The sequence below is a fragment of the Epinephelus fuscoguttatus genome, linkage group LG6, assembly GCF_011397635.1.
Source record: "Epinephelus fuscoguttatus linkage group LG6, E.fuscoguttatus.final_Chr_v1".
Taxonomy (NCBI): Eukaryota; Metazoa; Chordata; class Actinopteri; order Perciformes; family Serranidae; genus Epinephelus; species Epinephelus fuscoguttatus.
The window spans coordinates 28,188,177-28,201,829 of NC_064757.1; the positions used below are offsets into that span (position 1 = coordinate 28,188,177).

At 41.1% G+C, this 13,653-nt stretch overlaps 1 protein-coding gene across 2 annotated transcripts in view; it reads left to right on the forward strand.

Annotated features, from left to right (window-relative positions):
• The window catches only part of dock8 (dedicator of cytokinesis 8), a 73,351-nt gene that overhangs the window by 57,244 nt on the left and 2,454 nt on the right, over positions 1-13,653 (forward strand). For both annotated transcript variants that reach the window (XM_049578055.1, XM_049578056.1), the window contains 9 exons: positions 1,681-1,873; positions 2,485-2,628; positions 4,098-4,229; positions 4,645-4,779; positions 5,246-5,335; positions 7,021-7,257; positions 7,342-7,485; positions 8,626-8,732; positions 12,297-12,467. In XM_049578055.1, the coding sequence (XP_049434012.1) occupies positions 1,681-1,873; positions 2,485-2,628; positions 4,098-4,229; positions 4,645-4,779; positions 5,246-5,335; positions 7,021-7,257; positions 7,342-7,485; positions 8,626-8,732; positions 12,297-12,467 (1,353 nt within the window). The remainder of the gene's footprint in view (positions 1-1,680; positions 1,874-2,484; positions 2,629-4,097; positions 4,230-4,644; positions 4,780-5,245; positions 5,336-7,020; positions 7,258-7,341; positions 7,486-8,625; positions 8,733-12,296; positions 12,468-13,653) is intronic.

The window sequence follows — 13,653 nt, forward strand, 5'->3', positions numbered from 1 at the left end:
GTGTGTGTATGTGTGTGTGTAAGGAGATGGAGGGGGACAAAGAGAGCATACATGTGCTGTGTGTTGATTTAGGTGCTTTACCTCAACATGTTCTAATGTCACCTACACGTGTCATTTATCATGCACCTTTCTGTTTGGGTTTGGGTCCCAGTCACCTGGTGAGTGTTTGACGGCCGCATGGAACGACCCGTTAGCTTCACACACTCACCTAGACTCACCCCAGCGTTTACCTCTGAGCTCCCCGAACACACAGGTCATTGATGTGCGAGGCATTTGGTCTCCAGATGCGTGAATTCATTTGTAGGTACAGTATAGTGACTCACCTGCTTTATAAATAAATTCATTCAGGGTTTTAGATTTATTCCCATGCTGTTAGGCCAATGATTATTCATGCATTCAGTGAACAGGGAAACATTTTCCATATTTTTTGTTGCCCATAAAAACACTAATCGACCCAAATACTTTCATGGCTGCCACATTCACTCTCATGCACACATTTTGCTTTTGATGTTCACTCTCTTTATGTAGATATTTATTGCTATACTGTAGGAATAAACTCTTGTGGGTGACATAGTTGTGTATGTGACGTATTCTGTGGAGCGTAATACACAGCCGTTATACACCAATCAGATACAGCATTAAAAGCACTGACAGGGGAAGTGAATAAAATTGTTAAACTGCAATGTTCTGCTGGGAAACCTTGGGTCCTGGTGTTCATGGAGATGCTACTTGATACGCAAAGGACAGGGGAAAGGCCACGGATGTATAGAAAGACAGGCATTTTTTCCCAGAATCACTGACTCCACTTCTGATCTGTGATATTGTACCATAGATATTAAAAATTGAAGTGGATGCCGAAAAATTCAAAGTCTTCTGACTCATTTTAAGTTTAAATCAAGTCTGTAGCTAAAAGTTTTTTTTACTCACCTGCTTCAGTTTGCAGTTATGAATATTGCTGACGTACCTCTCGTGATGTCGAAACAGGAAGTTTTACACATTTACTGATGGAGATTTATCTCTGCTTTTTCACATTACAAATGCATACATTTTTCCTCATAGTCAGGACTATTTGTCCCTTTCTCTGGGCCTGTGCCACATAGAGCTGCAATGGTTAATAGATTATTAAATAAGTCAATTACTATTAAACTGATCTCCAACTAATTTCACAATCATTTTTAGCATTTTTTTTAAAAGAATAAAAGTCAAAATTCTCTGAGTCCAGCTTCTTACATTGGATGTTTTCTGGTTTCTTTACTCCCCTTTGACAATAAGCTGAATATTTTTGGGATGTAGACATTTGAGGACACTATCTTAGGCTTTGGGAAATTTGATCGACATTTTTTACAATTTTCTGACATTTTATAGTCCAAATAACTAATCAGTCGACAACGAAAATAATCGTCCTCATGCCAGAACATACCAACATATGAGTCACCAAATGCATCATGACTGCAGCACCTCCACTAACAAACTTGTTTCTTATTTATTTAGATGGTTAGCGGTCAGTCTGACTGTGTCCTTAGTCTCTTGTGTATGTTGTGTTTATGATCTAGTTCCATGCTGCCTTCTTGGCAAAGTCTGTCTTCAAAAAGAGATTAATCTTAATGAGATTTTTATCTGGTTAATTATAGGAAAGGAAAGAAGAACATAACAATACCATCCTTCTTCTCTCCTCCTCAGGATAGCAAAGGGCTACCAGACATCTCCCGACCTCCGTCTGACCTGGCTGCAAAACATGGCAGAGAAGCACAACAACAGGAAGTGTTACACTGAGTCGGCCATGTGTCTGGTCCACGCTGCTGCCCTGGTGGCTGAGTATCTCAGCATGCTGGAAGATCACAAGTACCTGCCTGTTGGCAGCGTCACCTTCCAGGTAGAGATCACAAATACAGATAAACACAGTAGATTAGCAAGGAACTAATAATAAAACCATGTCTAGACTGAAAAAAAGGAACAGCTACAGCCACACAAAACAAGCATTCATCCTTTGTTTGTTGTGACTGTTGGTTGTTTTGCTGAACGGAGGCAAACCCTCTTCTGCACAACACACTGCATCACACCTCCCCAAGGACTTCTTCCAAATTCGGCTGTATGTGTCCAGAGGGGGGAGCTGTACACTCATAACGTCAACATATAAATATGGTCCCCTGGTAGCACTGCTTAACACAGCGCCTTTGAAGTTGAAGGGGAGAAAAGAGGCGAATGTGCTCCTGTGGGAAAATGTGAACCGACTGTTCTGCTGAGCTGAAAACAAACAGTTCTAGCAGTAACTGCGATGATGGTGTTATCGATGAGCTGTGTCACACATGTGACCTCTGGTACAGGACACTTTAACCTGCAGCAGTCAGCAGGTCATTGATTTGATGGTCATTAAATTAGTTCCATTTCCCCACTGTAGGACATCTCCTTTTAAAGTCGGCCATGTGATTGATTATTTGATTAAGAGGGCTAATTGATTGATTAGCTGACTGATTTTCTCCTCAGAACATCTCCCCCAACGTGCTGGAGGAGTCGGCGGTGTCAGATGACATCCTGTCCCCAGACGAGGACGGGGTGTGTTCAGGACGCTACTTCACAGAAAGCGGCCTGGTGGGATTACTCGAGCAGGCTGCCGAGCTCTTCAGCAATGTGAGACACGAAGCTGCACTGATATCCATGATATTTATGTTTAGTGTTATTAACGTAGAGGCCTGTAGCTGTGTCCTAAATCCATACTACAAACTGATTCCTGCCAAGATTTGAGTATGTAGCGGGTTCTCACTTGAAAGGGAAAATATTAGTTATGCTGAGAACAGTCAGTATGTGCACAAATTTAGATTTTTGAGTGTGCTGTTAATGGACACTAAAGTTAAGTCATTATCATATTTTTGGAGAAATAAAATAGTGATTCCAGAGAGAAGCAGACAGAGGGGTCTTCAGTCTGTGTTTGAAGGATATATCCAGGATGTCAAACTGACTCAGCAGCAACAACAGGTTAAAAAGACAAAGATAGTTCGAAGCTAAAGCCGAACTATAGGCTACAGATCACAGTGTAAAAGTGAACCACCACATCACTGCTGATCGCCACACAAGACAATGAATATAAAGGGAAACTTTGCTGATATTGAACCAGCTGTGTGGCATCGCAGTGTGTGCAGATGAACGGTGTTTGGCTTTGCCTCGTGCAGCTGCCAGCACCTGGACCTCTGCCGTTGGACAGGCAGGGATCTCTGGTGGAAGTCAAACAACGTTCATCTGCACACACTGTGATGCCACACAGCTGGTTGAATATCAGCAAAGTTTCCCTTCTTCCCTTCACTGGTTCCTGTACAGCAGGGTTGGTCTTTGTTTCACTGTTATAATCATTAAAAAGCAAAAGCAGCATGTGTATACATTCAGTAGGCTATATCTTCAGTAGCTAGCTAGCTAACCCTGCACTTTTCAGGGTTTGATTTTGGCTTTGGAACAGGGAAAAAACGTGTATCTTAAATGCCGAGAGCACACCCCTGGGTCATGTCGCTTGGTAGCACATGCAGACTGCAAACTTAAGCGGCTGATACTGTGAATAATGTAAGTGAAGCAAAGTGTCAAGTTTGACGCTTTAAGCAGCAAAACCAGAGGCCAAGCAGTCAGCCTATTCCAAACAGGCACATTTTGAACAGCCGCTGCACTAGTATTAATTAAGTGGAGTGCTGTACGTCTGCAGGTGTGTTTGCATTATCGGTCATAATTTCTGAGCATGTAGGAGATGATTTCATAGATAATTTATAGCCATAGACTGCACATCTTTTAAATCAGAGTTCCACAGGGAGGAAATTATAAGTACACTGTGTGGATTCTGTTAGGCATACCAACTAGAACATTGCTAAAAATTTCATGGAAACGTCCAGAGAAATGATCACTAGAAGAGTGTGAACCCTGTCATCAGGACGTCAAAAGAAGCTGCCCCTTGGTTTTACTTTACCCACGACTAAGTGCTTTTAATGCGGTAATTGTCAAGCTCATAATAATAGGTCAATAAATAAAGAGGATGGTCATGCTGTATTATTATTTATTACATATATATTTATTATTACTGTGTCTTGTCACGCTAACCGGCGCTGTGCTTCTCTCATCAGGGTGGTCTCTACGAAGCAGTGAATGAAGTCTACAAGATCATCATACCGATCCTAGAGGCTCATCGAGATTTCAGGAAACTGGGATCCACTCATGACAAACTTCAAAGAGCCTTTGATAACATCATTCAGAGGGTAATAACTATATGACACTGTAGGGAGTGCTTCATTTATTCAACTAAAGTTAAAGTCGAAATGGGAAAGATGGTGAGATACTGCAGTGGATCAGGTAGAAAGATCTTGTGCAGAATGGAAAAGCAATTAATCATTTAGTTACCTCCATTTATTTGTTCAGTATTTCTTAAGGACATTGAATATGTTCTTTTAAAATGTCTTTAAATGACAAAGGTCCTTGAAAAAGATAATTAATATCATTGTTTTGCTCAACAAGAAAAGATTTTTCTCACATGGTTTTGCAGGCATATCAAAATTTTAAACTAAACACATCAAGGTGTTCTACACAATAAAGACCTCATAAAAGGCTATTAAAATAATGAGAAGGAATATCATACTGATTAGAGAGTGATATAAAATCTTTGTTTCCCTTCAGGGCCATAAGAGGATGTTTGGAACCTATTTCCGGGTGGGTTTTTACGGAGCCAAGTTCGGTGACCTGGACGAGCGGGAATTCATTTACAAGGAGCCAGGGATCACACATCTGCCTGAGATATCACACAGGCTGGAGGTACGACAGAGGAAAATGTGTGTGTGTGGACTGATATGCATGTTGTGAATCAGTGTGTGATTGAGGTGGAGTGAGAGGGGAAGATGGTTCCTGGCTGGACTGGTGGAATCTGATAATGACTGAGAGACTCTGAGTGAGCAGAATGACTGAAGGCAAGACTCACAATCATCCATCTGTTTTTAGTGAATTTTTAGAGAGCTAGGAAAGCTCGGCATTCATTTACATGCTTTAAAGGAGAAATAATGTCGCGACGAGCAATGTGATGTCAGCCTCGCTCTTCAATCAAATATGTCAGTGACTCTAAATGGCATTCGAGTTATTTCGTGCTTTTAAGTGCTCTTGAAACATTTTGTTCTTAAATGAATAGCCTTGAATGGCAATGCAATCTGTTTGATATTTGAATAAAAATCATGATAGATTATATCATCAAAAATACTGTATACTAACTACACAGTCCCCCCCCCAGAACTTCTACAGTCAGTGTTTTGGAGAAGACACGTTGGTGATGATCAAGGACTCTACGCCAGTGGACAGGAAACAGCTCAACCCCAGCAAGGTAGGTGACCATCATGTCACGTAACTGATTGCTGCCACATGTTCGTCGGTACTGTTGTAAAAATATGAACTGGATACAGTACTTGGTTAAGGTTTTGCTGACTGCTAGCAAGACAGTGATTACTATAAAATGGTATGCACAAAGACGGTGAATCGATATAGTGGAAAAAGTGTCTGTAATAAAGAAATTAAGACATAATTTAAGAATACAAGAAGCCGAATCTGAAAAAAATGGGAAAATGGACACTATACAGATCCCAAAGAAACAACACCACTAGCGGAAATCTAAGTGGGTAGACATGAAGATATAAGATTGTGACTGTGAGCATAAGGTATGTAAATCTCAACAGTGGTGTTATTTTTATCTATTTATATTTTTTGTTAATTGTTTTGTTGTGTGAGTAGGAAAATGCAATAAAAAAGAAGTGTAACAAAAAAAAAAAAAAAAAAATCATCCTGAAAAAATCCTGAAATTTTAGTCAAGACAACACCAAATAGAAAAAGTATAGATTATGATATTAAAAATAGCAATGGAAATATAATATTATATAATAATTTAATATTTTTCAATTTAATAAATGTAATTGTATTTGTGTTAACAGGCAGAAAATGGACCTGCACTTGCATAGCGCCTTTCTAGCCATCCAACCACTTACTGTAAAGTGCTTTTTATGCTACGAGTCACATTCACCCATTCACACACACATTCTTGCCACCTCCATTTTTAACGCACCCACACACCAATGGAACAGCCATAGGGAGCAATTTCGGGTTCAGTATCTTGCTCAAGGATACTTGGACATGCAGACTGGAGGAGCTGGGGATCGAACCCATAATCTTATGATTAGTAAACAAAGCTCTACCCCCTGAGCCGCCTTGTAAATGTCTAGAAATGTTATGTAACTAAAGGTACAGTGCGATTAATTTTCCTAATCTAGACATTGTACAGAATGTATGGAATACGTACATTTAGATTACCTGTAATACATTAAAAAAATGGCTGTAATTTTGCGCTTCCAAATTTAAAATAGGCCGTTTTCTGAATATTAAAACAAGATGGGAAACACATGGTAGTTTCACAATAACACTGGAAAAGGTACTGCGGAATGATCTGCAGACATCAATGGTTAATGACACACTCTCCCTCCTGGAGAGAATTCGCCTGGAAGAACGTGGCTCGATTGAAAGACTGACTACTCTTATCGGACTGCCTGCTGTGCATTTTCTGGAGTTGTCCAGTGTGTCCCAGAGACAGATCTATTTTAATGTTTAAATCTTGTTGATCTAGGAGAGCTTTACTCTGCAAAGTGAGATAAATACTTGAGAGTGTAGTCAGTGTCATGCAAAAAGGCTTTGATCAGAAAATGACTTAAGAAAGATCAACTAAGGTCAATATACTGTGTACACAGTGGAGAGAAAAACATTTAAAAGTTTAATATGCATTTTCGTAGCTTCTTGTTGGATGTGTGTTGCTTACAGTCTGGCACCTGGTCGCTACCTTTTTTTTTAAGTGTGTGTTTTGTTGCTTGTTTGCACATGTGTATTACTCTTTTATCTGTGTTCTTTAAAAGAAAACCTGATAAAAGCAAATAAAAACCTGGCTTTGTACAAGCTGCATTCTCATAAATTTTGCATGAATTGAAAAACTGTCAGCAAACAATAAAAACCCCCACTCCTCCTCTGTAGGCCTATATCCAGATCACTTATGTGGAGCCCTTCTTTGATGACTACGAGATGAAAGACCGGCTGACGAACTTCGAGAAGAATTTCAACCTGCGGCGCTTCATGTACACCACGCCTTTCACCAAGAGCGGGCGGCCACGAGGGGAACTCAACGAGCAGTACAAGAGGAAGACGATCCTCACCACCATGCACGCCTTCCCCTACGTCAAGACTCGCATCAACGTCATTCAGAAAGAGGAGGTACGTGCCAAATTGCTGGTGTGGAGCGTCTCCATATTTTGTTGATTGCAACGTACATTTGTAAAATACTGCTTCTCTTTCCAGTTTGACCTGACTCCTATTGAAGTGGCCATAGAGGACATGCAGAAGAAGACCAGAGAGCTAGCAGTCGCCACACATAGAGAGCAGCCTGATGCTAAGATGTTACAGATGCTGCTACAAGGCTCTGTGGGAGCCACTGTTAACCAGGTACGAGCATTTTTGTTGTAATTGAAGGCCCCGCTTCTGCTGCACACTGCCGTCTGTCTGCTCCTATTATAGCTGAAACGATCACATACCTCATGCTTAACCAAATGATGGCTGCCCAAAATGATTGCTCTTTGTATCATACATAGCCCTTTTGTCCCCTGAGTGTTCCCTTCTTAATGTGCGGGGGGAAAATAAACTGGAATAATTTACCCCCCCTATTTATCTTATCACATTTATAGTTTCCATTGTAGTCGCAGAGTGCAGGTGGGAACCATGACAGTGATCACACATCAAAGCCTCCACCCCATCCACAACCCTAATCCTTCCTTTGCTTTTCCCCTGATTTAGTTAAAACGTCAATTCATGGCCCCTCTTTCCTTTCAAGTCCCTGCTGCACGGCATGCTGAACCGGAGGTCTCTTTGATCTGATAGCTTCCAGGTCCTGCCAGCCTGGTGAATGTTGGAGTAATGATGAAGCTAGCTACGGCGTCTCCGCTCCCTCCCCCCCATGCTTTATCTTCCAGCGTCTAATCTGACAGGTCCCTCGCTCCGACCTGATGGTTGTATACATAACGCTAATGCTCAGCAGCTCCGTAAACATATAACTCTTGACTGTAATCAGTACGGGAGGCTGGGTTTCTGTGTGTGTGGGTCCGCTGCTCAGACCAACGACTGAGGCCCAGGCCCAATGCGTTTATGATGCTAATCAGAGCTGTTTAACTGTGGCTGTCGTGATGCAGGCACTGTGCGAGCGTGCTGTGGTTTTATGATGAATATAAGTTAGGATAACAAGATCTCATACTGGGCAAATGGGAGCCAAATGGTGGGTGTATGCAGGGTTAGCGGTGACATTAGCCATGCAGGAGGCTAATCATGGTTCCTTCTCTGATCTGATATCTTCCTCATGTTGTAGTTCAGCATCTTGGGCATGCATTAGGCATTCAGTTAGGAAGTCATCCCCCCCCCCCATCTGAGGGGGGGGGAATGAGGGGTTTTCTCATCCCTCCTTTGTTCATACACTCTGAAACGCTTCCTCTCTTTCCTTCCTTTGCTCTTGTTTTTGCTTTCTCCTTCTTTGTCTCTCTAACTCTGTCTCTTTGTTTTTGTCCCTCTTCCTCATCTGTCCGCCCCCTGTTGAAGGGCCCATTGGAGGTAGCCCAGGTCTTCCTGAATGAGATCCCAGCGGACCCGAAGCTCTTCCGTCACCACAATAAACTGCGCCTGTGTTTCAAAGAGTTTATAATGAGGTAAGATACGATCAAAGAAACACCACCTAGTGACTATGCACTGCACCAAAGGCATGCAAAAATGAGGAAAAACACCCCAGAAATAAAAAAAAAGAAGAATTTTCATGGTGAGCCATAAACCTAACGGAGTTCTCCACTTATTTTACTTGAATTTGCATTTCTGCCTCCCTTTAATGTTACCTGTGGCTGGCATTGGTTCAGTAGGTGGAAGTACAGAACAATACTTCAAAGAGATTCCTCTGTAGAAAAATCATATCTTTTTGAGACTTGACTTGACGGAGTGAAAGTCTTCTGCAGGATGCTCTATGTATACATCATTACTGGTGTCAGTGTGGGAAGATAAAAGAGCACCGTCGACAACTGTGACTGATGGAGACTGATATCCTGCTGTTTAAGCAGAGTGTCAGTCAAGACGCAGAGATAGAAGTGATAATCGCCACTGTAATGCACACCAAATGATAGTTAAAGAAACCAACTGGGTATATTAAGAGGACTGTGAAATAATATAACCCGTTGTGACAGGGGATAGTTTTTCATTTCCCATATGACAGTGGAAGATTTTTTTTTCCTCTTAATATAACTGAGTGCTTTTTCTCCTTGAATTGCAAAGGTTTATTGTTCCCAAGTGTTTCATTATATTTTGAATATTCAAAACATAATTTAAAACCACAGCAATGCGTCTGAGGATATGCTGATTTTGTGCAGGAGACGTGTGTCTTTGTTGTAGGCGTGTGTGTGTGTGTATGTGTGCGCGCTTTCATCTCGTGGGCATTTGCAGTTCGCCTCCAAAAGGTGGTTTTCATTTTCTAACCCTCATGTCACATTCCAGCCGCCTTGATTGCTACAAGCAGGTTGGCAAATATTTACTGTAATTTCATAAAGGTTTATTTTCTACCCTAAATCCAGGCAAGCTGGCACTAGACCCTTTGTATGCCAATCTTCCTCACAGTGGTGCTCTAAAAACAAATCCGCTCAAGAGAACACAAGTTTCTAAGTTGGTCATCTTTTTCTCCACTAAATAAAATGTCTCCAATCAGATAGAGTATGTGTGCCTCAGACATCAGGCCTCACAGTCAAACATGTCAGCAGCTGTGACCATTGCTTTTTAACTGCTCAGTCATTATGGTTAACAGATGCACTGTAATAATCAGGGTCGGTCACAAAAGTAAGAATATTCTGTACAGATATGTATCATGAGATTGCAAATTTATGCAAAATTCTTTGCAAATTTTATGTTCTATTCAATGAACTGTGTTCTCCTTTTATGCATGATATCAGACGAGACTCTACTGTTACGTAAGATGAATATCTAATGACTTATTTTGTTGACTTTTCATTATGATTAGCCTGGAATCATTGCTCTTGTCTAATATAATAAACATAATGGAAAGAAAATGTAAAAGAGAAGCAAAGAAAGCCAAGAAAAAGTCAGTACATTTGTTGTCGCTTAATCTAACTTGTGTCTTGATGGCATTTCTAACACATATAGTCGCTTGAAGTGATGAATGTTTGGAGTTGTTTGAGGAACAGGTTTCTAAGCTGGTCATAGCCGGTGATGTCCCTGCCCTCTCGTCCCACCTCCCCTTTGTCCAAATTTGGATTATCTACCTATGGTAACTGACAAAGCTTTGATTTTGCTTTTTTTAGTCACCTCCGTAAACCTGTGAGTGATGTTGTAAATACAGGAAGAAAAAAGTAACACCTCCTGCACACTTATTTCATGCCAAAAAAGTCTAATAAAGACATTGTTCCAACCATACTTGGATCTTCGTCAGGTCAAAATGTTTGAGAAGTTGAAACCACAGCTATATTTATATACATAATGCACACCAACAGGCTGACAAGCTCTTTGATGGTGCATGTGGTTAACCATCTTAACTGCCCCCCCCCCCCCCCCTTCTTTTGAGACAAGCTGACATCAGCTCATGACAGGTTTCTTTATATCCTCCTGAGATATGAACATTTGTTTGGTATGCTTTTTTAAATTTCTCCTAGCTATTTGGGATCAGTAGGAGCTGATAAGTATGGAAAAATAAACACAGTCAGTGATAATTAAGTGCCAAAGTCCTCAAACAAGTACTCCTATTTAACCGTGTTAGCCTGTTACTATTGCTCAAATTGGTCAAATTTGTTGCCATATCAAACTACAGACATTATTAATCATAAATAAACAAGTTTCAACCGAAAAATGTGATCAGGTTTTGGACCTTCTTCACTTTTGTGTCGAGATTGGCTGCAGACTGACTGGTCTTACTACTACTAGATGGCACAAAAAAGTGTCCACGATCAAGGACAACAGTTCTAGGTTAAGTAGAATAAAGTATAGGTCAAGTAAACCCAAAATGTGATGAGCACAGGATCTCAGGAGGATATGGTCATCTTCTCTAGGCACGCTACTGCAAGCTACATGTAGCTACATGCAAACGGCAGGTAAACATGTAATCTTGGTATCCAATGGTGCTAATTTCTCCCTGATTTTGGATCATATTCCTGCAGGAACATGTCCTGTTGTGAAGATTTGGGTTTTAAAGCTTTTATTGGGGATTTTTTTTTTACGCCAAAAACGTGCTGCTATTCCCTGTTAAAGTCATTCCACAGCTGCAATGATGGTGCAGAGATGCTGAGATACAGACAACCCAGAAAGAGACAAGGACTAAAACCGAAGTGTCACAGACAGAGGGTGAATACAGGTGTTCCAGCATAGAAGCACAAAGAAAAATAGTGTTTTTTGAACATTATAAGCACGTAAACATGTTCTAGTAGACCCTGCAAATGAGCATAGGCAGGTCCCCTTTAAATACTGTACATACATCAGGAGAATTCATAACATATTTTTCAAACCAATCAGTCAGATAGAGAGCTATGTAGATGTTTTTAGGGCTTGAGCTCGAGCGGTCCTGAATGCTCATTGCCCTATGTACTGTATACTGTTACACGACATTGCTGTTTCCACATTACTGTCTTTAAGACCTAAGAGATAAGCTAAGACATGTGTTTGCAATCATCCCAGTCTCTCTTACTTCCTGCAGACTGCTCTGTATGTTGGCCACTACATGTCGTGATAGATGACTCTTGGGAGACCCCATACAGCTCCGATCTTTTGTTGCTCATCTTTACCATGAGGCTTAAGGAAGAATAGGATTTTTATTTGTTAGTCATTTGTGATTTGGTGATTTACCTCTGCTGCCTGTTTTAACTGTTCTGAAACAGCCTCCTGGGTCATTTACAGACTTCTAATAGGTGTATAGGAGTTCTTTACAGCCAAGTACATTGTTAACTCACATTTAGAGTTCTGGCATTGCAAAGGAGTCCAATTTATGTCAAGTAGTTACAGGACGTTGTTAGCATGACACAGTGCAGTGCATTTCTGAGGGCTCGAGGACAGAGAGGGGATTACTGCCAGATTGGTTTGCATAGAATTATTGTTAAAGCTGTTCTCAAGTTTGAGGTTATTGCATTAAAAAAAGGTCAAGGAGTACATTCGACTCCTTTTTCTCATCCCATGCAATGTCATTTAAGAAAATGCATCATAAAACCGATTCTGCTCTGCTCTCTGTTGTGTAGATGTGGCGAAGCAGTCGAGAAGAATAAGCACCTGATCACGTCGGACCAGAAAGAGTATCAGCAGGAGCTGAAGAAAAACTACAACCGCCTGAGAGAGAGCCTGAGGCCCATGCTGGAGAGGAAGATTCCTGAGCTCTATAAACCCATCATCCGGCCTCGGCTGGAGAACAGGTAAACAGACCCGCCGAGTCAAACAGCCAATACTGTTCTGAAAAGACAACAAAAAGCGCAGCATTGATCTTTTCATCACTCTGTATGATTGCTGAACCCAAAGGAAAGTGAGAACAAATGGAATTGAGCAGGGATCCATTCACACTGTCCGTGTCACCTCCACAAATATTGATAGCTGAACCAGAGCCACAGTAAACAGATTGAGTGTTGAACCGATGCCACGGCCACATTGCACTCATGTGTTAGTAAGGACTGATTGCTCACAAAGTGCTTTTATGATTGACCATGGTAATCTTGATACATCTTGTAGCAATGTATTTTCATGCTGAGGGAAGAGCACGCACTTCAAAGGGATACTTATCCTCCGAATTTTGATTTTTCCATTGATTGCTCAGCCTCTGGGATGTGAAGGAAGCTTCCAAAATCAGCTGTGCATTCTTAGATGAGAATTAATGTGAACACCAGTAAACATAATATGAAAATGTTAATAAAATAAAAAATAAATCCATGTTAACACTGGATTATTTGGGTCAGTGGCAATATTCATATCAGAGAGATGTTTAAAGGAATCCGATAATGGTTATACACAGATGCATCTGCCAGCCTGGTCTCACTCCCAGGGCATCAAAATCAAAATCAGCAGCATCCCCTGTGTTAATCAACTGTGTGAGATGCACAAGTCCTTCCACCAACTCAAGTATAAACCCATCTGCGTCATTATTACATGCCAAGAGACGTAGCAGACGTAGTTTGAAGAGCGTAAAAAGAGAAGATAATAGGTCCAACAAACAATGGACTTTGACCCAGGAGACTGGTGTTCTCACTTAAAGCTGGAGGCTTTTTAGTGACACCCAGGTTTTTTTCCTAACCGTGACCAAGTAGTTGTGTTGCCTAAACCTAATCGCCGACCCCCTCTGCATCAAGATATAAAGCAAAACGCTTTAGGGGCATGAGTGGATGAGATCATGTTGCATCTGCAAAAGATAGTGTCAGCCAATAATACAGCCTGTCAACTTAAGGGATGAACTGGTTTTTCCATATTTCCAGCAACATAATGTAAATGGACCTGTTCTTGCATAGTGCTTTTCTAGTCTTCCGACCAATCAAAGCGCTTTTACACTATGTCACATTCACCCATTCACACACTGGTGGCCAAGGCTACTACACAAGGTGCCACCTGCTACTC